Below are 27,812 nucleotides of genomic sequence, written 5' to 3'. Positions count from 1 at the left end.
CTTACACACTATACTGCATACAAATACATAATTCCACTGGTATATACTTTGACTTGTCAAGATGAATCTACTCAAATAAAGTAAAATGTTCTTAATTTAAGTCATTGTACCTTACTTAGTTATGACCTTTTGCAGTGAAGAGTTTATTGAGAAGAGGAAAAGGATTGCCTGATGTGGCAGTGTAGCTAGACTGTATATTTAAATGGATATAGCTAACCTAAATAAGAAATGAACATGGGCATGATTCGGCTCCACTGACTCCAATTCACTTTCTATTAAAAAATGTCACTGCTGCTGTCAGACTCATCATTCTGACTTTAAAATGTTCATTTCAAAGTTCTTTCTCCGAGTTTGCCCCTGCTAACAGGTTTGAATGGGCATGCACCCACGCTCCTGACTGGCTCTTTGATTATGCACCCAGATTTCCAAATATGGTTCATAGTTGCAGATTAGCCATTATAACTACAACGGTAGCCTCGAATGGCTTCATTTGATTTCAACCAAATCATCACACTCCCTAAGTCCACTGAAAATATCCAGGCTATGGGTGTAGCACATGGCTCAATGGCAGTAAGGAAGCGAGTCCAGAAAAGTAACTAGAAGAAAATGAACAATAATAATGCTAATAATAATAAAATTTTAATATTTAGTTTTTTTTTTTAAATACAAAAGTAATTCAATTTATAGAGGTGTGTTGTATAAGTAAGTATCCAATATTCTTCATGTAAAAAAGTAAAATTTGTGTTGTCTCAAAACATATGTATCTTGTAGAAAATGAAAATGTGCTGTCTGTGTCGAAACAAATTATTTTTATTGTCTATGAACCAGGAAGTTGTGCTCTTGTGCAGTTAGCGTACTAGCTGTAGTTACCATTACCGTGACAGCAAAACATTGCTCTCACCTCTGAAAGTTGTGAAAAGAGCTCATAAACTCATCACAGTGAATAATAAGAATGCTTAAGACAGTAAAAATGACTTAGACTGCGTTCAGACTGCAGGGCTTAATGCTCAATTCGGATTTTTTTGTGAAATCCGATGTTTTTGCGAGGTTGTTCACATTTCCAATTAAATGTGACTTGTATGTGATCTCCAGTGTTCATTAACAATTTTCGCCTACCTCAGCGCAGAATAGTGACATTTGCGGCTTGTTGATAACATATAGATCAGATGAATGCGCTTTGGCCGTTCAGACTGAAGTCGCATGTCAAAAGATCGGATATGTATCGGTTTTAGGACCACATATCCAAGTGGCCTGGGTCGCATTTGAAAAAATCGGATCTGTGTTGTTCATTAAAAGATCAGATACAGGTCACATAGGGACCAAAAAATCGGATTTGGGTCACTTCAGGCTGCAGTCTGAACGTAGCCTTAGAATGTCTTTAAGAGATGATTGGTTGAGAGGCAAAGGTAGTTAGCTGTGATTGGCTGACGGTGACAGTAGTGTTTGTAGTACTGATAATCACCTTAAACTCTGTGGGAACGATGAGTTTGGGAGTTTTGAGCCCCACCAGCATGTCCAGTCCCACAAACGTCATAATGGACATAAAGATGGAGAAGTCACTGATCAGTTTCCTCAGCTGTGGAGAGGCAGAAATAAAAGTTGCATTGTGTAACTTTTCTGATGCTTGTTTTCCTTGGTATTTTTGAACTGTAAAACCACCTGTAATTTAATAAATGTGAGGTAGAGCTGTTATAAATCATACTGTGAAAAATTCCAGGCAGAGCAATGACATTTCCACTGACACAAGCAGGTGACAGACCCCCAACCAAATAATTACATAATGCACCTTTAACACACATTATTTTGGGGGTCGGGCAATGCAATACAAGAATTTGAATTCTTACTTCTCAAAGTACAATAAAGTTATCAAGAAAAAGTATACATAATATAAAGTAAAAACTCCTAAAAGTTAAGTTGTAGTAAATCAAATATAGCATTTCATAGTCTGACCATTTTTTTATTTACTACTTGAATTTATTAAGCTTAACCTAAAGTTTCACTGGGCAACTCTTGTCACTACAATCAAAACCTGAACTGCATCCATTTATTTAATTACATTTTTGGCCAGACTTAGCTTAGCAAAAGTTTACAATTTAAGACTAGAACACTAGACGTGATGCTTTGAATGCAAATGGAAATTGGAATCTATACAATATTAGATGACACTGTGATTTGTTCAGGAGTGGTTCAATGTAGAGAAAGTTTCAGAGGACAAAGGTCATCTGGATGGGAGACGACTTGAAAAAAACAACAACCTGTGTCCAGGAAAACTTTTCTATATTTTTTAGATATTTTGATAGTATCTGACACAAATCTCTTCCTATTTTTGCTATTTATTTATATTTTTCTCTTTGTTATAATATATTGTGACATTTCCCTTGTGGATTAATAAAGTTTGTCTAAGTCTAAGTCGCCTTAATATGCATCTAGTCATCTTAATTTTCTATCAATGTTCTGTTTCAAGTACAAAGATGAATATTGGGGATTTCAGAAAAACTGTAGGCCTAAATCAAAATATTCATTAAATTTAAGGATGGAGTAAATGAGATTGTTTTGGCCAAAAATTCTGTAACAAAAGGAACATTTGCCATTTATATGAGAGAGATTATTTAAATAACTAAAGTAATACAGCTCGGAGCTGGATCATTATCATTTTTGAATTGTTTAATAGACAAAAACCTTAAGAAGAAAAACAATTGTCATGGATAAGTCTAGTTATTACTTTGAAGGTCCCTACATTTTGATTTTGATAAATTAAAATGCAGTGACATTTTTTTAACATCTGACCTTTGCATGGTGCATTCATTTGAACAATCAAAACTTACAATGAAATACCTATTAATTTCATGCATATTTAACATTTAAAACACATTTACTGAAGGCATGTTTTTAAAGCACTCCAGACGAGGAGTGCAAGCGAGTGTCCAAGCTTTGTTTCTTCAATGGCCGTATATCAAAACACAGACAGCCAATCAAGGGGCCATAGACCGGTGGTAAATACAGTCAACAATTCAAATCTGTGCATCGATAACAAGTTAAAATGAGACACATGCTTAGATATTCAATAGGACACACTCATTTTTTGATATTGGCTTTAGCAAACTCAAGCTGGATTTTCAGAAATTGCAGTGAAAGCATCTCCATGGAGACAAGAAGGTGTTGTACTCCCCAGAAAAGTTACTTAGTGTAAGTGTACCAGTTTAAAGCCAAAGCAGCTGTAATGGTGGGGATACCTTGGTGGGGAAGTAACGGCTGAACTTGAACTTTTTCAGGGTGACAGTCATGGAGTAGGTCCCGAAGAAGAGGATGAAGGACATGAGAGCCAAATCTGGGACATATTTACACGATTTCCCAACCAGAGTCCCTCCGTACGTCAGGCAGTCCTTTTTGCTGAGCTGGGTCCAGTCCACGCCTGTCAAATTCAACTGTGAAAACACAAAGATCCCAGACAAACGACAACAAAAACACAGCAACAATTTTGGGTTTTGTCCAGGAAGTAAATGAATGAGAAATAAATAAATATGAATTGGATACAAAAACATACCCCAGACAGAGAGGAGGTGTTATCTGGCACTGGGACTGAACACGGGAGAGCATTGCAGCCACTGGAGAGAAACAAAACAGAGCAAAAATAAAAATGAAAATACTGCTACTGGCATTTGGGCATACAAGATGAATCGCAATATGTATTTGAACAGTCACAATTAGCATAAAACTCTTCATAATGTCAATGCAAACAACAATAAAAGTACAGTGAAAATCTATTATTACAAACTTGTTCTGAAATGACAAAGTATTTCACACAGATTTTGATAAAGTGTTGTCAATTTGTTAAAGTATTAAATGTAGCAATCTTGATTTTAAAAAGTATTCATATCAAGAGTAGTAATACAAATCAGTTTCTTTGGTTTTGGTTTTCCTATGAATTTTGTATATTTGTGTATTGTTTGCTGAAAGCTGAAGCTTGAACTCAAAACCTTTAGTCAGGATGGTAAAAATATGGTAATAATAACTAAAATCATATGAAAAGTACTTTCATTCTTCATTCCTTTTCAGTCCTTGTTAAAAATGTAGTGGAGTAAAAAGTATAAATACCTGCTCTCAAAGGTAGTGAAGTAAAAGTAAAAGTACCTACTGTAAAATGTAAATAACAGATACCTAAAAAATCTACTGTACTTAAAGATGTGAATGCTCCTGAATCAGAATTTGAATGGACTCCAGATTTTAAAATGATATCTCTTTTTGTTAGCCTCATAGCTGAAGTGCCTTGTTCATTTTTCAAGGTTTTTGAGAAAATACCCAAAAAAACTGGTTTGTGGTTTGGGCTTTTCAAAAAAATATTTCAAAACAACATTTATACTATGAGGCTGGCAATATCTAACATAATTCTTATGAGGAAAATAGCCCATGTTGGCCACGTCACTGTTAGTATTTACTGTATATATACTGTCTATGTTGAGGTAATAGTCATGCAAAAAACATCTCTGCAGACATAACGCCAAAAGAAGCAACAGCGGTAGCTTGGTTTCATTATTTGCACTTACTTGTAAAAGACAGCAGCCACATTGTTAGAGCATGGCAAATACAGACAAGACACAAATGAGTTACAGAAATCATTGTCAACTAAAAAAAAAACATTGAACATTAAAGGTGCACTGTGTAACTTTTCTGCTAGGGGACCCACCAGTTACTTGTCTCCATGGAGATGTTATTGATTTACCTGCAATATTCCAAAGTATGGCATTCAACTTTTAGTCTCCATAGAAACAAGTAAAAGACACCACCAGGCCAATTTACAGGTGAGATCTGTGAAGAGGTGACCCCACTCACTAGCCAGGCTAGCACCACCTAGTGCCTCCGCTCAATAACAGCGATTGGTTAAATAAAAAAAGTACCCACCTAACATTGAGCGAACAAATTCTAATGGTGCGAGGTCAGACGGTTTCTATGAAGTGAAACTGGCTGATGAATCAGGCTACCCACTCATAGTAAGAATCCTTGTTTTTAACTTTTGAGCAATGAAAACACCTATAATAATATGCATACATAAAATAATATGAATAAATTAATCTTATATAAGTTTAATACTATATTGTGGAACATTACAGCTAAAGCAATAGCATCTCCATGGCAGCAGACTCCCAATCTGAAAAGTTACGTTGTGTACCTTTAAAGGACACATATTATGCTTTCTTTTGAATGCTTGAATTTCAATATAGCAGCATAGCATTCAACTTTGAATATAATTTACTCTTGTATTATATATAGCATAAGGTACAGCTGCATAATTCACTCATTATTGCACATCATTTAGAGCCAAAGAGCTGGCAGGAGGGATTTTCTTGATTCTATGTTTGATGGATTATTGTCTCCAAGGTCTACACACCATCTGCATGTTGTTTTGAACACTGCCATATATATGAGTGGATAAACTAATAATGCAATTCTTTATATCTTTTTATCTGTGTGTAATATAGAGCATCATCATTTCACCCACATCTCTGCTCCCAGAAACCAATATGAATTATGACACTATATGCATTAGCATGCAGAGGAGATAAGGCCTGTCAAAATGACATGTGTTAGAATTCTCTTTCTGTAACTGCTCAACTCATAATGTGCAAAAGAAAGAGGCAAGCAAAGAGCATAAAAGGCAAACATTGAATTCTTTGAAATGCTAATGGATAAGTGATTGTGAATATTTAAAGGTCTTTTGTTGCATATAGCATATATAAAAATGTTGAGATCCACTATGTAATTTTTAATTTAAAAAAGTAAATTGTAATTTAGTTACACAATAGGGATGCCAATTATTTATTTTTTCAACCCAGTGCATGCTTCAAACCATTAAAAAATTACCAACTTAAGTGACTAATACTATTTTTACAATCTTTGACTAGTTGACCAATTGCTCGATTAAATGTTTTATTACGTAATATTAATAATCATTCAAAACTAAAACATCCCTGTTATCTTAAAGCTCATTTGCTTAAGAGAGCTGTACCTGATTTACTGTGATTACCTGATGAACCTGGTTTTAAAAACATGAAAAACACAACTATTTCACTGCACGGTTTGCAGTGGTCCAGTTTTTCCGTTAAGATAAAGCAAACAACAACAACTGGCATAATAGTGTGCACTTCCTGATGATCAAACAATAAAATGCTTTCTAATCAGATGCAAACAGCATGCAGAGGACTTATGTGAACCTCAAGAGATGTTTATACAATATATCTGCACTGGAGTAAGACAAACTTGGCTCAAATACATGGGAAAAAAATCGGGTCATTCCACAAGAACCTCTTGGACACCCCAAAGGTCAGAGGTCAGAACTCACTCGGGTTAGGCGCCACACACTCGCACTTGTAGGTCGTCACGTAGTCTGGTTTGAAGTCTGTATTGATGGGGTAGTATTTGAATGCTCCCACCATCTTTTTAATGGCATCAGAGATAAAGATGAAGGAGATGAGACTGGAGAAGCCCTCCTCGGTGAAACGTGTCATGTATTTGATGATGTAGCTGGCGTCAAACGCCACCAACAAAAAGCATTGCAAACAGGAGTGAATCCCGATCCACAGACGCAGCTCCATGTAGTCTATGCTGTTCTTCCTGTGGGGAGTAGAGAAGATCATAGAACACAGTCTCGAATATATAATGAACACAATTTGGGAAAACACAGAAACAAATGGGATAATGAACCTCCAGAGAAGTCATGCAATAGCATATTTTAGATTGGTTTTCTTGGTCATAGTAGTATTGGAGCTTTCAGTTATAACTCTCAAAAAAACCCAAAACATTATAATGAATAATAATGAATACATTTCCTACATCAATGGTAAAATCCTCCACAATCTTCCATTGTCCATTAGTTAAACTTTGCCAGTGGCTCTAAGGGAGAGCCAAGTTTGTGTCTGAAACTCACTTGCTGAATTCGAAGAGCAGTTTTTCAAAGATGAGGATTGGCCCAGTGGAGCTAAGGATGATTAAAGGCTGTCCTCCAAACATACAGAAGACAGAGCCGGCCAAAGCAGTGCCCAGGAAGCTCTCCATCACACCCTGTAATGAAGAAACGACAGCAAAACGCAGCATTCAATGCACAACGAATCAGCATAAATACAAGCTACAAGTAAGCGTGTGAAAATTAGTTTAGAGAAGAGAAAAAACTGTCAAGGGCCTGCATTTCAACTTAATAGTAGCTCAATAGGAGCTCGGCCGGCAGTAGTTCAGTTGGTTGTTGTTGTTTGTCCACATGTGAAGGCTGGCGGTTCAAATCCCACTTTCCACATAAACATCACTGGTTAAGCCGTCATCCACTGACCCACAGGTTGGCATTGTGATTTCAGCTCCCACAGATGAAAGCTCTCTTTGTGTCCTTGGGCAAGACAGTTACCCCATCTCGCCTGCATACACTGCGGTGTGAATCTGTGTGTGAATGGGTGAGTGCTTCCTTGTTGTAAAGAGCTTAGAGTGCCCTGAAGGTGGAAAAGCACTGTACAAAAATGTGACCATTTACCATATAGGAGATCTTATCTCCAGGGCAAATGTATAGTTGTACTGGGATTTGGGAATAAACTATTACATCAGCTAACGTAATAGTATAGCAAGAATAAATTATGTCAGAATACTGACCAGCATTTCCATGGTTTACAGTTTAGTTTTGTTGTATTTGTTTTGTTTGTTTTTTAATTAAAATGATAACAAGTATGCAAGGCAAGGCAAGTTTATTTGTGTAGCACAATTCGTACAAGTAATTCAAAGTGCTTTACAGAATTAACAGTGGTAGGTGTGACATGTGGTCAGAAATATTATTCATTTTCATGATTTTTTTGTTTGTTTTGGAACTCATGCACACTCTAACTTTTTTGAATGGTCTGTCAGGTCTGTCACTTGCTTGTATCTATGGATATGTAATGGCCCTGCTTGGAATATCACACAGTATGACTTTAAAGAGCTCTACATTACATTTATTTAATTACAAGTGGTTTTATAGGACAAAAAGACATATAAAAACAGGCATTCTGACTGTGAGTGCAGTTGTCTCTCCACAGATCTGACCTGTAACCCCATCTGGTTTGGTCTCCATAAAGATAGAAAGGTTTAATGCCATACCGTGAAACATTCCAGACAAAACAATAACATCTCCATGAAGAAAAGCATTTGATAGACCCTCCACCAGAAAAAAGTACACAATGCACTTTTAAGATTAATGCAATACTGTGGAACAACTGTGCTGCATTGGTCGAATACAAAGTAAATGTTGTGGGTGTGACGTGGTCAGAGTAAACTTTTTAAAGTTTTATTCAATCCTAAATCTAAAAAGGTATAGATTCCATAGTGACATCCATTATCACACATATTTCTAAAATCCAACATGCCTGTCTTTCTTATGTGACAGTGGAAGACAAATGTGCACTTGTGTATCTGGACTCGACTGGGGAGTGAAGGACTGCCAGTCAAAGCCCTTATCTCAGACGCCTTCTGTGAACCAGGGCAAAAATACTGAGACACAGTGAGAGAAACTGAAAAATACTCAGCAGGATGCCCTCACTTTTGGAGAAATAACTCCCCAAGACAATTTCTAGGAAGAACTATTTTTTGGCACAAAATTAGCTGTGATAAAACTTTAGGGTTTTAGTTCATTTAAATGTATTAAATTTGTGAATGAAAGATCAAGTCATTTTAATCGGTCAATGATCCACCTGGATCTTTTTAGTAAAAGATCCAGTAAAAGTTAAAACTTTGGAGGTAAGAATTTGACATACTGACAGATTAAGCCATCAATATTAGGAAAAAAAAAATTTTTTTTTGGCCACCAATTCTAACACAACTTTGAAAAAAACCCTTGTAGCAAAACCATACTTGAATCTAGAGTATGTAATCAACCATATTAGACATTTTTACTCTACATGTACATGTTTTAGACAATTCTCACTAAGCACCTATAATGACGAAGTTCCTTAGATTCACAGTATATAAAATAGGACAACGTTGTTTATGCATGAGAAGCCAAACTCAGTTCTGTGTGTGTGTATGTGAGCTTGTGTTTCATCTTATTCTGAACGAAGCATTAATCAAGAGATATGGGCCAGATCACTTGCCACTTGTGTATGATTAACAGGCTGCACAGAGATAGAGATAGTGAATATGTTTAACCTAAATGGATTAAAATGACACACTAATGACATTGCCCTTCCTGCACAGACGGCAGTTCAATCTCTATGAACTCTGCTTTGTGCTAGTTTTACAATATGATGATGATGATGATGATGATTTAATGCAATGGTAAAAACAGGGAAGTAGTGGCTTGCCTTCTCCAAGTGGGAGGAGAGTCCTTGCCCCAAGTGACGGAGTTCAAGTATGTCGGGGTCTTGTTCACGAGTGAGGGAAGGATGGAGCGTGATGTGGCCGCTGTTTTGGACTGTTGTGGTGAAGAAGGAGTTGAAAGGCAAAGATCTCAATTTAACAGTCAATCTCTGTTACGTCCCTCACCTATGGTCATGAACTTTGGGTAATGACCAAAAGGAAAATATACAAGTGGTCAAAATGAGTTTCCTTTGCTGGTTGGCTGAGAGTTCCCAGGGTGAAGAGCACCATCCATGTGGAGAGGGGCCAGCTGGGGTGATTCGGGCATCTGTTCTGGAGGGACTATGTCTTTGGGCTGCCCTGGGAACGCCTTGAGGTCCCAGTGTCTAGGGTGAGGGAAGTCTGGGAATCTCTAGCTAGACTGCGGGCCCAATGACCCAGCCCCAGGTAAGCGGAAGTAAATGAATGGGTGGTAAAAAACAGTACTAGAAGTTGTAGCCAATAGTAAGGCAAAATGAACACTTGAGTTGCATTTTTCTTAATCAGATTTCATGAAATTAGAAAAATAAGTATTGAAAAAAGTGAGAAATACCTTGAAACCAAACAAATAAGACTTCAAGACTTCAAATTAAAACTCTTTTAACTCATAGGGAAGCATGTGAATCTCAAATTACCTACTGATCAGATCACTAAGTGTGAGCACAGAGAGCAGAGATGGAAAGAGAGTGTTGAGAGAAATGGAAGTGAGACATATTTCTGATGCACATCACTGACATCACCCGAGCTCAATACATGAAGAAGGACTAAGACCAGAATAAGAACAAGGTCAAGAAGAAGTCCGAGAGGATCCTCTGCAGTTCGGCCTCTCCCCCACAAGGTTCTGGAATAAACTTTAAATAAACCATTTGAAGCATTGCGCTCTTTTGTGTTTTACTATATAAAACTGCAAACTAACTGGACAGAGGCCACATATTATAATCAAAAGGTTGGCAGTTCATAATGTTGTTGTGTCCTTGGGCAAGATAATCCACACCCACCTTCCTTGTATGAATGTACTGTGTCTCAAATAATACAGTGTCATTAGTACAACTGCATAATTATGTCTCAGCAGAGCCACCGAAACGCATTGATTTTGAAAGGACGTTCTTAGAGGATAAAGCCGTCACATTTTGGAGCACATGCAACAGAAACACTTTATTTGGTCTAATATTACAGGTCAGGGACTAGAATAGGGTCAAAGAAGGAAATAAATCACTTTTAATTGAACTAGAGGATGCTAAGAAAGTTACTAAAGAAGTTCTATGAGATTATAATCAACAATGTGAAGAAAACAGACAAGACATACAATTTTACGTAATATTTGTCATACAAGATTAACTGAATTGCTTTATTTTCTCTTTTTTACATTATGCTTTCATTTCAATTCTACAGTTCATCTATAATGCATTGCTTATGGGACAGCAAAAGTACCAGCCTATCCCAAGATCAATACCTCTAACCTTTTCACTGTGAGTCCTGAATGCTAACAACTCTGCAACCACTGCTTACAGTACATCTTTATCCTGTACAAATTTGCTTTACTTCACCCTTACCTGGTAGTTGTCAGTGGCATCTCCCAGAAGACCTCCGAACGTGATGGCGTTGGTGATACAGCCCAAGTAAATAAAGAGGACTGCAGAGATAGATTGGATGTGGAAACCTTCGTAGAAATCACTTGGGAACCAGGGCAGTTTACGCTTTATATCCAAGTAGAGGCCCCCACAGAAACTAAAGAGTCAGAATAAACAGGAGATTAGCTGGTTTCTTAGCTGTGGTGGAAGGTAACAAAGTATAAATGTAAAAGTACAATACATAAGTACACATTTTAGGTATCTGTACTATACTCAAGTACATTTTACAGTGGATACTTTTTATTTTACTTCACTACATTTGAGCACATCCATCCTTGCTTTCTGCTCCACTATATTTTAAATTTGGACTGAAAAGAAAAAAGTATTTTTTAATAGTACAAGACCTACTTACTTTACTACATTTAATTTGAGTTTTCATCCCAACCTTGACCAACACACAAAAAAACTAAAACAACTATACAAATTTAATCACTTAACATTTGCTGAATTCTTTATCAAAATCACTACATTTCATCCTTTAATTGTTCTAAAAATCTCTGCAAAAACTTTTACTTTTTACTCTTAAAGTACATTTTTAAACAGGTACTTTAATACTTAAATTGATTGTTTCATGTGATACTTTTACTTCAGTAACTTCTTGCCCTTGTATCTGTGAATTTACTTGAGTACTTCGTCCACCACCGTTGGTTTGTATGAGCAAAGCCTGTTGGCATTTGTGAAAGTTGAAGAATCTTGAGGTGGTAAGTAAGTAGCAGTTTCTTCCTAAAGAGAACATTTTATTTGGGGATGCACTGTATTGCGTGTGGATGTGAATGTGTGTTTGAACGTGGGAATGTGTGAAATATGTTTAAAGATCAAGCTGTACATCATCACAGACTCAAAACGTGTCTGCTCGGACTAGCTTTTAACACTCACTAATGCAGTCAACAGCACTTTGAACAATTAGTCTTATTTCACTGACTGATATTTTGTATGTTTTTTATATTGTGTTGATTTTAATGTGAAGCATTTTGTTTGGTTACCAATGAGAATTGTAAAGGGTTTGATTGATTGATTGTAAGATAATACCTGTGTCGTGATCAGTCATTTCAAATATTTTATTTAGTCATTTACAAAGCCGCACCTGGAGCATTGTCATTATTCAGTCGGTGTGTCAGTAAACTGATCAGTAACTATCAGTTTCCATAGTAATAGTAGATTGTATATGACAAAACTAGACTTTTTAAGGTAGACCAGTGATGGAAGAAGTACTAAATTTTGCTACTTAAGTAAAAGTACAGATACTGAGGCATAAACATAGCCAAGTAAATCTATCACATGAAAAAAATCTACTTCAGTAAAGGTATTAGAGTACTTTTTAAAAAATGTACTTAAAGAGTAAAAAGTATTTTGTGCAGATTTATAGGTCTTCTAAGGCTTCAGATGTATATTGATATTAATAAAGATTTGTGCTGAACTTTGAACAGAACCAATTAAATTATATATTGTTTCCAAGCTGTTTTTATTTGTATATTTCAAATTACAAACGTGTGAAATATAAACCCTCAGACATTTCAACAGGTCTCAGACAATAATAAAAAATACTGACAATAATAAAAAATATTGTCAGTCCAGTCCTTTTCAGTCCAAAAATGTAGTGGAATAGAAAGTATGGATACCTCTCAAATTTAGTGAAGTAAAAGTAAAAAAAAGTATCCACTGTAAAATGTACTTACAGATACCAATTTTTTTTATTTAAGTAGTTCTTATTTTACTTTGTTGCATTCCACCACTGATCTAGACATGAGTAAATGATGACACACAAAAGAGACTGAAGTGACTAATAAAGCTGATCTTGGGAAACCATTCGATGCCGAGTCAAAGCGATGGCCAGATGGAGCATAAATCAGCTTGTTCTGGTTGTAAACAATTCGTGACATGGCAAACTGACTCAGTACAGTTTTCCTATTTGCAGATTAGACTATCAGCCGTGAGACCAGACGGCAAAGACTCATCCACAGCCCAAGTGCTCAGTGGAGGACATAAGTTGGCCCCAGAAGTCTTATTTCTGCTCCCTGCCAAAGAAAGTTGCTGTGAGAACTTTGCCAGGTGCTGCTCCTGCCTGTTCCTGTCATACCGTCCGGTGAAGGCCAGCTCCTCCCCGAGCTCGTGCTGCTCTGGCATCTCCTCATCCGCAGACAGACGCCCCCCTCCTCCTGCCGTCCCGTTCATTTGGCCCAGTTCATTTAAGGAGAACACCGACTTCCTGCAGGAAACATCAAAGTGTCCAGTTTTAGGTAATAATCAAACAAGTTGCATTACATAATACATAATAATAATATGCATTTAAATAATAATGCATGGAGCAGACTGACAGAAGCACCATCGGTCCCTCCTACCAACACTCAGGCACACACCACTTTCAGTATCTTGCCTGAGAACACAATGACAGTTTTGGCGACACTGCGGCACCTGGTATTCCCAACAGTCTCCCTTCCAAGTATTAACCTTGCTTGTGGTCTCGCTTAGTGTCTGAGATATGATGAGATTAGGCTTTGACAAGGAGATTTGAATCTTTACAAGCTGAAAAACTGAAATAACCTTGACTCATTCCAAGAACATATAGTCCTAGAATGACAGACAGACAGATACTTTATTCATCCAGAGGGAAATTCAAGTTTTGCTGCAGCAACTATTGCAGATGATGTTGCTTTTACATTAACAATTTTTGTCTTTTTTATTAAGGTTTATTTTTGTATAGCACTGTGGTTGTTTTTAAAGAATGTTGAAATGAAGTTGAAAAAGGTCTAATTTGGTCAGTCAAGAATACATGCTCTTGTCAATATTGGCTTCCTAGCACCAAATTAAATCTGACATTTTAGTGCCATATGAACCATCTGGGATCTGAGGACCTCAAAGACTGGCCTTCTGCTGGTGCCCAGAATAAGGACTAAACAGGGGGAGTCAGCCATTTGGTTTTATGCAGCTTCCTGACTTCTTCCCAACAATGTGAGACAGGTCTCTACTCTCTATGTTCAAATCCAGGTTCTAAATGTTCTGTTTAGTTGAGCATATGAGAGAATTTCCAAATTTAGATATTCAAATGTAACAGTTTAAATTCAATTATACCACAGTCAGCGAGAATTCCAATGGCGAGTTCCCGGCATTAATATTGTATGACGCACAAGTCCGGTAAGAGCCAAATCACTGTTCTATATCACTGCTCTGCGGCCATCGCCATGACATCACCATAGCAACAGGTTAAACAAATGCTACATTTACAGACAGGGCTTTTCACATTCACAGGTGAGATATTTCAGTTTGTAGCCGTTGTAAGCTGCATTAAACAACTTGGAGCCGTGTGTTATGCAGTTTTAGCACACTGCTCCTCCTTGTTTAGTTCTTACATATCACTGCTCTGCTGCTATCGCCATGACATTACCATAGCAAACAGGTAAACAGATGCTCAACTGTTCTGAGAAGAATGTAAGGACTAGCTTCATTTAAAACACTGAAATAATTAATATTCTACAATTAAAATGTTATTTCCTTATTGCTGTTTAACGCTTACTAAAACCACAATATAAAAAAGTAACATATTTCACATTCCTGATAGAGCTTTAGTTTCTATTTAAAAGCAGACCCGATTCATCCTTATATGAACACTTGAACGCAAAACTACAGACCTGAATGATTAATAATAAAGCAGTGAATGTTGGACCTTTTGTCAGCTGAGGGGACCTTCTTGGGTGGTTCGATGCGTATTTTGGGGTCCCATTCTCCAGGAGGAAGCACAATCACTTCATCCAAAAACTCATCTATTCCAGCAATCAGGTCCTCGCGGTCTCTGGCCTTGTACGCCACATCACTGAACAGCTGAGAGGAAAGAGACAGACGGTGAATCAGAGGTGGGGATGGAGATTCACGATATGGTTAAAGCAGTGTAAAAGCTTGTAGGGAACAATATCGGCTAATGTGAACAAATAAAAAAACATAATATGTCTTAAAGGTGCATCGTGTAACTTTTCTGATTGGGGGTCTGTCACCTTCTTGTTTCCATGGATATGTCTGTGGTCTGCCTGGAATGTTCCACAGTATGACATTAAACAGGTCTACCTTACATTTATTAAATTACAGCTCAAAAATACCAGAAAACCTGAAATTCTGACTGTGAGCGGGGTTACTGCCCTACAGATCTGACCTGTAACATGGTCTGGTTTGGTCTCCATGAAGATAGAAATGTTTAATGCCATACTGTGAAACATTCCAGACAAAGCAATAACATCACCATGGAGAAAAGAGTTTGAGAGAGCCTCCATCAGAAAAGTTACACAATGCACTTTCAATGTAAAAAAAAAAAAGTGTTTTAACCAATGTAAAAAGAGTAGATTTTAGATTTAATTTAATAGTATTTTCATAGTTATGCAATGATGGCACCTGTCCAATAATTTTGGCCCATTTTAAAATGTAATACAGAAAATGTATTGCAACATTCAACCAAATTATTCAATAAATCACTTTTTTCATTCCATTAGCCTAACAACCGAACAATAACAATAAATCAGCTTTTGCTAATAAGCAATTAGGATCTAATTATGCCGGAGGAACCTGGGAGTAAAGTTTGCAGTGTTGCACACAGATAAAATCAAAGAGACAAACTAATTGGCAGAGTTTGTGCTGTGGGCCTGTGTGTGCTTTATAAATGTCTCCAGACCAGACTCTACCAGGGGCTTTAGATTAAACTTTTGAAAAGATGAATCTGGGCTGGTATCTACGCACCGAAGGAGAAAGAAGACCTTTCCCCACAGCCATAGAAAATAAAGACATTGATTTTGGCCCACACAAAACTCTTCTGGAGCAGATCAAATGCAAAAAGTACATTATTCTGGGCTAATATTGGACAGAGAATCAAAGTTATCAGTGATTACAGTAATCAGTAATTGGAAACTGATCTGAAAATGCAGAGATTATGATTATTCGACGTACTCCAGAAAGCATTTTAAACTTATCCTCTCTATTTTTCTTTTCTTTCTTTCTTTAATTTGTTTTGTTTTAATTTTCATAATTTTCAGAAACACAGTATAAATAAAAGAGGAGGAAAAAATAAATAAAAACAAGTCTCTCTATTTTCTAACAAGACTGTATGGGAAGATCAACAAATGCCTACAAAATAACATTTAATTAAACGTATATAACATTGTGTTCAAATCTTTCTAATTCACTTGAACTATTGAAATGCCAAGCTCATTATTAAGGTTGCGCATTGTCTGATGATACAATACATACCATGATATGCCTGGCACGATTCATATCTCCCAGTAGTAAAACAATGAATGATATATTGCAATATATCAATAATTACTTTTAATAATATAGTCAACTACACCTTCACAAGAACAAAATTGTAAGTTATAAGTTATTATATTTTCTACATCATGAAAACAATGAGTGTAACTAATTAAGTTTTGAAATGTATATATGTATGTATTATTTAACTGCTCAAAATATAATAATAAACACTTAATGTCTCACCTGCTTTTATTATCATGCCTATATTTTCATATTTTCTTACATGCGCTCTTAGTTGTATTCTTTGTACAGCATCTTTGAGTGTTAAAAAAGCATTATATAAATAAAATGTATTATTATTTTAAAAATCTATTGGGATGCATTTTAAACTGTGCAACTGTGCAATGAATATGTATCACTGAATCAATTTTTTCTTACATCCTTACTCATTATAGGTGAAGATTTTATTTAGAGGAACACATTTTGTCTTCTTTTGCAGGGTTGTGTGTTTGTTGGTATGATAGAAGCTCTCATTACAAGTCCAAGCAGGTTATGTAATGCCATAGGTTGGTCATTATCCTGAAACCTTATGTCCAACATTACCTTAACAACCAGAATTTTCTTGGACAGATTGTATTTTAAATAGCAATATGTCTCTTTTTTTCACATTTAGGTATTTCTTACATCATTAAGGTTAGGTGCATTGTGTAACGTTTCTGGTGCTTTTCTCCCTGGAGATGTTATTGCTTTGTCTGGAATGTTTCACAGTAAGGCATTAAACCTTTATCTTCATGGAGACCAAACCAGACCAAGTTACAGGTCAGATCTGTGGAGAGACGACCCCACTCACAGTCAGAATGCCTGTTTTTCGAGGTATTTTGCGCTATAAAACAGTCTACTATTTAATAAATGTAAGGTAGAGCTGTTTAAAATCATACTGTGGAACATTCCAGGCAGAACAATGACATATCCGTAGAAACAAGCAGGTGTCTGACCCTTGACCAAATCATTACACCTTTCACATGCACTTTCTCAAGCAAAAAAGTAAAACAAAAAACTCTTTTATGACCAGTGAGAGTGAGACTTCGGAAAAAACTATAGCGAGCATCAAGGCTTACGATACTTAAATTTTAAACTCAATTCGATACTAAGGAATAGACTTGATATTCGATCCCAGTTTGATAATTTAATGATAATTTAAAACACTTTCTTTAGACAACAGAATGTAATTTCTAACATGAAATCAAAGTACTTTCCCTTAAATTACTATGTAATCTTATATAGTTGTAATCCCTCAGTGGATGATATATTGCGATTTATCAATAATTACTTTTAATAATATAATCAACTACACCTTCACGAGAACAAAATTGTAAGAAATATAAGTTAGTTTATTTTCTACATCATGAGAACAGTGAATGTAACTAATGAATTTTTGAGAAATGTATTAATTAACTGCTCAAAACCCATCTATTATAAACGCTTTTAATGTCTCACCTGCTTTTATTATCAGACCTATATTTTTATATTTTCTGTGTTGTGCTCTTAGTTGTATTCTTTGTACAGCATCTCTGTGAGAGTGAGACTTTGGAAAAAACTGTCCTAAGCATCGAGATACTAAAATACTAAAACACGATACTAAAATTTCAAACTCGATTCGATACTAAAGAATACACTTGATACCAACTTGATACCACAATGATCATTTAAAACTCTTTCTTTAGACAACAGTGTCATTTCTAACATAAATCAAAGTACTCTCCCTTAAATTACTATATATTCTTATATATTTCTAATCCCTCAATCTTCCAGGTATGTTCCATAGTGGTTCATATTGTAGGTGAACTAGTCTATGTGGTATAGCAAAAGGAAAATGCGGTTTTATACTTGTTTTGAAACAGCTATTCAGAAAAGCTATTCACAAAAGTTTAATTCTAATACCTGCTCAAATCAGTATTTAGTTTGGATACTTGTATTAGTATCTATTAGTATCAGGTTTTCAATACCTACCTGTTACCCTGTCACTACTATTTCTTGCCAGCTAGCATTCAACACAGAGGGGTTTTTATCTATTCAGTGTTATATAAAAAATAATAAATGAAAGCACTTACATCATCCACCATTAGGGTTGCTATAGCCCGACCAATCTCATTATAAGACTTGGCCTTTCCTTGAGGTCCCAAAAGGATGAACAGGAACCTAGAGAAAGAAAGAAAATAAACTTTGTGACCTCTTGATAAAGCATATGTTTTGTAAAATGATGTTATAGTCTGAGTTCATTCACCTGGTGGGCACTGGAACCTCCGTTAGTCCCCCCAGTGTAGTCGCTTGGGCCAAACGGACAAAAGCCACGAAAGGGTTTGGTGAGGAAATCCACTTCTCCCACTAAAACATTTGAGGCCTCTGCGTCTCTGGGGATCTTCTTCATGAACTTGTTTTTCAGCTGCAAATAAACAAAGGAGCAGAGTGGTTGAATAGTGTGGTGCTACATTAGGCAAAATTAACTCCTGTGAGCTTTAAGACATGTTATAATGCTGTTACCTCCTCAAAAACATACCTGGAGTTGAATTTTCATTCACACATGTTTGAGTAACCCTGGATTTTTTGTCTATTTACATCTGCAAAGCGCAAAATGCTCTGTTGCACCTTGTGATGTCATGTAGTGATAGTTTTCATCTCAACTAATGAGCATAAGACATATAATTTAATCATGGATATAAATTACAACATAGCTGGTTAGCTTTTGTCATGCCATTTAACTCTTGATATTTTCATAATTTTGAACAGTAAATGTACTTTCAAAGCCTGACAGGCTTCAAAGTGGGCGAGACTATTGCTGGTTTTCAGATGACATCACAGAGTTCTATAGGCTAATAATATTTAATACAGGTGGGGTTTGGGGTGGGAGAGCTAAAATTTACATTATTAAAATGCAGATTTCTGTTGTAATACAGTGCGTTTTAGAGTCTAGTCACTGATAAAAATAATCAACTTCAACATTTGTAATTAACATTGTGGATATTTCATAGGAAAGTGCAATGTAATCAATGGGAAAATCAGTCTCTTGCCGCCATCGGAAAGCATGACAGCAACACATTCTAGAAATTGAAAACCACTGACTGAGCTCCATAGTGTAGTCATTAAACTAGAGTGTAAAATGTTAATGTCCATCTTGAACATATGCAGTGTTTTGATGATTAGGACCATGGACAGTTCCCCATGAAAATGCTTTTTACAATGGTCAGTTACTTTGAAGACAAAAATGGGGATCTCCTCTAAATTAAACAGCTCAACAATTACAGTAGCACTCTTCCACATTATTTTATTGTATTTTCTGTGTCTTTAAAATAACATACACACAATACAAATAGTAAAATACAGTAAAAATATAAAACTAGATCATGTAAAAGGCATACATGAAGTAAATTTATTACAAATAATATCAACTTTGACTAAATATACTGTAAATACAAAATATACAGATTCTATTATGACCAGAACTAACATAAGCATAATGTACTTAATAGCAGTGGTGGATGAAGTACTCAATTCTATTACTTAAGTAAAAGTACAGATACAAATGTAAAAAGTTACTCAAGTGAAGTAAAAGTATAACATGAAAATCTTAATTCATAAGGAGCAGAAGTACAAGTACTGAAGTACATACTTTATATACTTTAATAGTATAAAGTAAAAGTATTTTGTAGAGATTTTTAGAACTATTTAAGTATGAAATGTATTAATTTTTGAAAAAGAATTTAACAGATTTAAATGATTCAACTGATTTCTTAATTTTTCTAGCCACTTTTGTATATTTCATTTGCTCAATGTTGGGATGTTAACTCAAACTGAATGTGTCTCTACCATTTCAGTAGGTCTCAAACCATAAAGAAAAGTACTTTTTAACCATCTCACCACTGCTTAATAGCAACCAAAACTTTTCTCATCTCGGGTCGGGAAGTTCATGATTATGTAGAACGTGGCCTTTCAGCAGCTGTAATTGTATGTCTGCCATTTTGAATCCCATTTGAATCATTACTCACAGGATTACCCTCTAATTACACATCACAATGCAGAATGTTGGATTTATTGTGCGGATAAAGGAGGGGTGTCATGCTTAAACCACCTTTGTAATGATCACGCAAAGGTGAGGCAGGAAACTAGACAATAACATCATCATAATAAAAAAAATAAACACTGGCTATAGCACATTTCCCATTGGCCCATCCCTGATCTGTTCCTCTGCATGTGAGGCGCAGTACACGAGGCCTGTTCTAAATGAGACCCATGTTTGCCCCGTGCCAATTCAATATTGACACAAACAAATACTGTGGGCGCATACCGCTTATCCGCTGATACATGTGACCTACAGTAAACTGTAAACCAGCTTCACCAAAGCTAGGAAAAAAGTCCTCAGCCTCAAATCACATAAAAACAATCAAGCAAGTGAAATATTATTTTTCTGTTGCCAAAATGTGTGGTATTTAAAAGGCACACTATGTAACTGTTCTGGTGGAGGAGATCCTACCTGCTTACAAAAGCATCAAAAACATAGCAATAAATGAGCAAGTCTGCTAGAAGTTTAATGAACAGCATAATTTGGAAAACTCCAAAATAGGATCACAGCTTCTACTTAGCCACCAGTCTGTTCTGTATTGACTCCCTGTGGGCTGTCTATATTCGATTAAACTGGATCATGTGACTGAGTCCAACACAAACTGGATGAAAGTTTCTATACTGCACTAAGTACAAAGTAAATACACTGAGACTGAGAGGAAGCCAGAGAGCCAAATCACATCTAAATCGAGATTTGCACCAACATGCATGTTTCTCATATTGGGACAGATGTCACATTAAAAATTAATATCTACAAAGGGACACATTGTTGTCTTGTACTTAAAAATTATACTTTTATTTTCATGGTTATCATAATAGGAGGATTTGTTGATGGCTACATTTATGGTACTCCAGTTTATGGTGTGTTTAATAAAAAACAGGCCAATTTTTTATTATTATTAAGCATATAAAAAGTTGAATTCATTATTTTTTTCTGTATTATCGACTTAAATAATAAAAAGAGATACAAACTTGCACCATTAAAACTTTTGAAATGAATCTGAAACAAAATGAAGCAAGAAATGTGAAACCCCTTATCATTCTGCTGATCTTCCCACAATGCCTGACTAAAATGACCCCTAATTAGAACTCAAGTTGTTTCTGATCCTTCAGAGAGAAATGTCTGGGCTCTTTGTGAAGTAGTCTGTAGTTTGGGCCTCTGTCTGATCTACTCTAATTGTAAATTATGGCAAGCTACCCACAGAGGAAAATAAGATTTCAAATACTGTCATTTTTTATTTTTTAAATTTAATTATTGATTGATTTGTTAATGTAAGGTAAGCTCTAAATATGTGCAATTTTCTATTTTTTTCCAGATAAAGAATGATGTATATTATGTCAAATTCATAGTCATTTCATTCTTCCCACTCCTTTTTGGACATGCAAACTTACAGCTCTGTGGCTTTTATATGTTTATCTATCAATTTGTTTGAGACTCGCGACTGTTCTGTTTTATAATTTGTATGTTTAAAATAAATTAATTCATTCGGCTGAAAAGTTTCAGATTGACGACTGTAAACGTAAGGTTTTTCCTACGTATTCACCTGCAGTGGCTCCAAGTATATGTACTGAATTGAATAAAACTCCCTGGATGCTGTGTCGTCTCGGCCAACTATATAAATTCCACCAAGGAGCCTGCTGGTAGCTGCATGTGTCAGTGAGATTAAGGCCTGTTTATTACAATGCATTTCCAGTTGAGTGAGTTATGCATGTGCACAGTTCTGGCTCAGCTCTCACCTCCTCCAGCGAGTACAATGAAAGATGGATGGCACTTAGAGACAGGCACTCAAACACAAAACCTCAAATCAAACAAGCAGCATCACAACATGACAAGAGGTAATCCACACAGTAATGGGAAAAACAATGCACAGGGGCTCTCACGACAGGCCCCGTTACATATAGGAAGTGAACTGCAAAAACTAAAATCTCAACAAGATTACTTGAATTAAGAACATTTTAGCAAGATTTGAGTAAATTACACTTGAGAAGTAAAATTATGACTTAAGACTTTTTGTAGTTAAAATATGAAAATACATCAGCTACACTTAAAACAAGATAAATAACAACGATAAACAACAACTTTTTTGGCACTACAACAAAATCGACTGTTGCTTGAATGAAAAAAGACACACTTATTCCACCGGCAGACAATTTTACTTGTCCAGTTGAATCTACTCAAATAAACGAAAATGTTCTTAATTTAGGTACTTTTAATGTAGCTAGAGATTGTTTTTTGCCATGTAATAAAGATTTATTGAAAATCTTGCACTTGAAACATGTAAAATACTATCTGTATACTGTAAACAATAAGTGTGCAACACTATAAATCACATCAGTAAAATGTTACTAACCAAGGAGGACAATTTCCCATTTAGATTAGTTGTTATCTGAATTTATATTTGGATCTAGATCTAGACAAGGAACATTTTATCATTTATTAATATTTGTAAATAGATCCATGATGTCTCCATCACACCAAAAATCTGTACATTAAAGTGGCATTGTGTCACTTTTCTGGTGGATGGTCCGTCCGTTTGTTTCTGATATATGACCACTCTGCCTGGAAAGTTCTGCAGTATATTAATCAGCTCTACCTTACATTTATTCAATTATAGATGGTTTTATTGCTCAAAAATACCTTAAAAACCAATGGGGGTTGCCTCTCCATAGATCTGGCCTGTAACGTGGTCTGGTTTGGTCTCCGTGAAGAAAGAATGGTTTAATACCATATACCATACTGTGAAACAGTCCAGACAAAGCTATAACATTTCCATGGAGAAAAGCATTGTATGGACCCTTCACAAAAGTTACACAATGCACCTTTAAAATCCTATATTCTTCTTATGTGCCTATAGAGCATTGTGATCTAATCTAAAACCCAACCACATGCTTGTTTTGTTGATGTTTACCTGATCTGTGCTTGGCGTATCTGAAATGTCATTCATGCTGCGACTCTGGGCATGCCCTGGAAACATAAAAAGGTCACTGTATTACGTCGGTTACTGACAATTACATTCTTTAATATTGTGGGTATTAAAGTGAGCATGACAGGTTTTTATGTCAAATTTGTACTTATAAATTTGGTGGGATAATAACTGTTGTAAATATAAATTATAAATTAAGAAAAAAATTGCAAAGAAACGTTGAAAAATATGCTGAAAATGACAGGAAGTAGAGAGTCCCACACTGATAACATCAAAGTAGGGAGAATTCACAGTTTACAAAGAAGAAACTATTTTTTTTTATACTTTAAACATTATTTCAACAAAATAATGGTGTTTTCTTATATTTTGTCTTATATTTTATATAATATTCTGTCAGTGTACTTTGTGGTTGTTAGGTAACAGTTATGGCATTCCTTAGCGTGATGTCACCATATCCAAACAGAAAGTAACGTTTTAAACCTAGAAAAATGTCCAAACTGGGGGGAAAAAATTACTTTTTTTTAGTAAATTCTTCAGTGTAATGATGTTAATTGTGTTCCAGCAGAATGAGTAGCCTAACCTGTCATGGGCACTTTAATCTGTGCTACATTTCACTACTGATATGTTAGTAATGCACCAGTCTGCTTCAGGGATATTAACTGTATGTGTTTACAGTTCAAGATGAGGACATATAATCAGTGAAATACAATGAATTATTATTATTTTGTCACTGTTAAAGGTGCACTGTGTAACTTTTTGTTTGGAGGTCCATCACCTGCTTGTTTCTATGGATCAAAGCTTTGCCTGGAATGTTCCACAGAGTTGAACAATGTTAAACAACTCTACTTTACATTTATTAAATTACATGTGGGTTTTATATATAAAACCACCTAGAAAAACAGGTATTATGACTGTGAGCGGAGTCGCCTCTCCACAGATCTGACCTGTGACCTCTTCATGACGATAGAAAGTTTAATGCCATACTGTGAAACATTCCAGACTAAGCAATAACATCCCTACGGAGAAAAGCATTTGACGGACCTACCATCAGGAAAGTTACACAATGCAACAATATTGTGAGCACTTTAATAATTACCCTGTAGTTGTAGGCCTGGAACTTCAAAAGATGATGGCAGTTGAAGTTAAAAGTGCACATGATTTTTATGATTGACTGAATTTAATGAGATTAAAACAATTGTAAATATAAATGATAGTTTTACACCAATCAAGAAGCAATTTGCGAAGAAAAGTTGAAAAATGTGTTGAAAATTATAGGACATAAACGCACTGATGACATCATGCTCTAAACGCACTGATGACATCACGTTTTGAATTTGAATTTGTGCATCTGAAATGGACAATTTACATAAAAAAAAAAGTTGTTTTTTTTCTAATATTTAAAAGAAAATTCAACAAAACAAATGTGTTTTCTTATATTTTTGTCAGATATTAATTTCTGTGTACATTTGAGGTGTTTTGCTTAGCTAACAGTTATGGAATTCCCTAGTCCTGATTTCCAACCAGGAAGTCAAATTTTAACCTAAAAAAATGACCAAATTGGGAAAGCAAGTGTGAATGTTTTAGTAAAAGTCTTAAATATAATGATCATAGCTATATTTTAGTAAACTGAGTAGTCTAACTGGAATAGGCACTTTAAACAATGTCTGATCCTGGGAAGTATGAAGTAGAAAAAACTGAGTGAAAATGCTTCAGCTTTTTGTATGAGTTAGTTTGTGCTTGTCCTTGTGGAAATTTACCACTGTCTATGGAGCGAGAAATCATTTAAACATTGTATATGAACTATGTGCAGAACATGGTGTTCAGCCACAATGTGTGAATAGTCCCGTCCTTGGTGAGGATAACATAACATTGCATATTTCTGTAAAAATGACTGGAGAAAGATTTCATCGGGGTTGTGTCAGGGTGAGATTCCACGGTCCACACATGTAACCTTATGTACTAACATTTCAATATAACTGAATTCAAACACTTCTGTTGAGTCTTTCTTATTCTTGTTCCATAGAGCAATAAACACCACTGCAAAAACAAAACTAAATAGTCAATTAAATGAGTCAATTTCACTTGGCAAGTAAAATTATCTGCCAATGGAACAAGACGTTTTGTAGTTAAAATATGAAAATACTTCTTGCTCCTCTTAATAAGAAAAATAACAACTTTTTGCACTTAAAATAAGAAACAAAATCTAATGTTCAAGAATGAAGAAAAATTGGTTATTAAATTATTTCATTGGTAGATAATTTCAATTGTCAAGTTGAATCTACTCAAATAAAGGAAAATGTTCTTAATTTAAGTCATTTTAACTTGCCTAGATATGACTTTTTTCAGTGTAAAATGGATGGCACACATTTTTTTTCTACTCCTAAGTAAGTATCCTTCTATAGTCCTGTACCACTTTTCAGCACCAGCATTTCATTTTATCATTATTATTTTTAATTCTTAGTGTATTTAAATTATCATATAATTATAGCATTGATAACATGTTGTTATGAAGCACTGTTGAAATGCTGACTGGCTGTGTCATCACTCACGCAGTCGGCCGTAGTTGGCTGGCTGCTGCTTTGTCCGGAGGTCTTCAGTGGATCTGTTGAAGCTGGGGGCGGGGCCAGGTCCTGCTCCCGCCCCCCCTGCACCCCTGGGTCCCACTGGCCGACCTATTTTATTGATTTATTGTTTATTTGAATAGGGAGAAATAAACAAATATCGATTAACAGTTCAGTAATCTGATGCAGGTATCATAGAGTTTATAGTTGAGGCTAATTCACAACACCAGTCCACAGAAGGGCTTTTACCAACAAAAACAATCTCACAGGGCAAAGGTCAAAGGTCAGGCGTTATAATGCATCTGTAAGATGTGCCTGGGGGAATGTTATAGAGGTAATAAACTCATCAAACATTAATAGGACTGTAGGGTATGAAACTCCAGGAGGTATTTATTTATTTACCAACCAAACGTATGCATAATATGACTCCCACTGATTATACAGTATTATCAGGGTGCTTTTTAAACAGACATCAGCAATGTGTGATATCATTTCAAGGTATCAAAGACCAAATTTAAGCACAAAACAAAAATAATAACATATAAAAATGTTAAATACGATAGAATTTCTCAAGTTATTTTTATTATTATTTGTTTAATGATACTGACCACATTATATACAATTTGTTATGATGAAATATGATGAAAACATGTTTGGGTTGAATTAATTTAACTCTTAGAAGTGGAGAAATTGTTCACATTTATTCATTAAACCTTAAAATGTTGGAAAGGTTTAGTGTGCTGCTCTTTCATAAGCCACTTAAATTTTAAATTGAGGAAATTCACATTAAGAATTGGCACAATATGAATTCATATATTATTCACATGCAATAGTTGAGGGAAAGATCAGAAAAAGCAAAAGATATGGTTTAACTGAGGATAAGGATAAATTAAGTATTAAGAATTTTGAGTTACATCCCTTAAAGGTGCATTGTATAACTTTTCGGGTGGAGGGTCAGTCAAATGCTTTTCTCCATAAAAATGTTATTGCTTTGTCTGTAATGTTCCACAGTATGGTATTTTCTATCTTCATGGAGACCAAACCAGACCAAGTTACAGGTCAAATCTGTGGAGAGGCGAACCCGCTCATAGTCAGAATGCCTGTTTTTCTAGGTATTTTTGAGCTATAAAACCACCAAAAATGTAATAAATGTGAGTTAGCGCTGTTTAAAGTCAGACTGTGGAACATTCGAGGTAGAGCAATGACATATCCATAGAAACCTACCAAACTACCAAAAAGTTACACAGTCCACCTTTAAATGTACAGTATAGTGGTAACAGTAGTAGCTGTAGCAGTCGTAGTAGCAGTCCAGTAGTTAATATAGTGAAAGGTTACAGGCAGCAGTGGCAATAAAACCTTATGTATTATTCAGAGTAGGTCATCTGGGGGAGGCACTCACTTCCATTGGACGAGCCAGATTTGCCGATGTCGACCAGAGAGCGGTGGATGGGCTTCTTGGTTTGGTGACGATGTTTCCGCAGCAAAACAAAACTGATTTTGTCCCGTAAATCTGGAGTGATCATGCCCTCCACGATCTGTCTCTCAATGATGTCATCTGGAAACAGAAGAAATATATATCTTTAAAAAATTATGCAAGGGTTTGAGGATTAAAATGAATGGCCCTGTCACACCCTGACGATTTAGCCACCAGAATTTCCCTACAACGCTAGTACATGCTGAACTATCAATGTTTCTTTTTAATTTTTGGCATATATAGCGTGTTTGTAAAAAATTGGATGTATACATAACATATTAGTACCTTATATAGAACGTTTGATTACTTCAAATCAAACGTAAAAAGTCTACCGCTCGATGATTCATAATTGCACTAGACATTACAGTAGCCACATTAATCAGCGTCATGCCAAAGATAACTCAGAAGATCACTGCCAAAAAGTCTCCTGGTCATGGCCATGGGTGTGGACCCTCTCGTGGAGATGATGCAGGTTCCAACGCCTAACGGGCATCGTCAGTGGCATCAGTACCTGCGTCTGACGGTGTCCTCATTT

General features: G+C 35.7%; 1 protein-coding gene across 1 annotated transcript in view; it reads right to left on the bottom strand.

Annotated features, from left to right (window-relative positions):
• Positions 1-3,286: 3,286 nt before the first annotated feature.
• The window catches only part of slc4a5a (solute carrier family 4 member 5a), a 51,972-nt gene continuing 27,446 nt past the window's right edge, over positions 3,287-27,812 (bottom strand). Inside the window, 13 exon segments of the mRNA XM_055162125.1 lie at positions 3,287-3,425; positions 3,545-3,605; positions 6,338-6,609; positions 6,923-7,056; positions 10,896-11,070; positions 13,051-13,179; positions 14,635-14,789; positions 18,314-18,401; positions 18,487-18,560; positions 18,562-18,645; positions 23,228-23,283; positions 25,792-25,914; positions 27,203-27,358. Of these exon segments, the coding sequence (XP_055018100.1) occupies positions 3,422-3,425; positions 3,545-3,605; positions 6,338-6,609; positions 6,923-7,056; positions 10,896-11,070; positions 13,051-13,179; positions 14,635-14,789; positions 18,314-18,401; positions 18,487-18,560; positions 18,562-18,645; positions 23,228-23,283; positions 25,792-25,914; positions 27,203-27,358 (1,511 nt within the window). The 3' untranslated portion in view covers positions 3,287-3,421.

Source organism: Boleophthalmus pectinirostris, unplaced genomic scaffold, assembly GCF_026225935.1.
Source record: "Boleophthalmus pectinirostris isolate CB_2022bp ecotype Guang Dong unplaced genomic scaffold, ASM2622593v1 HiC_scaffold_4, whole genome shotgun sequence".
Classification (NCBI taxonomy): Eukaryota; Metazoa; Chordata; class Actinopteri; order Gobiiformes; family Gobiidae; genus Boleophthalmus; species Boleophthalmus pectinirostris.
This window is presented reverse-complemented; position numbering and strand designations above follow the sequence as displayed.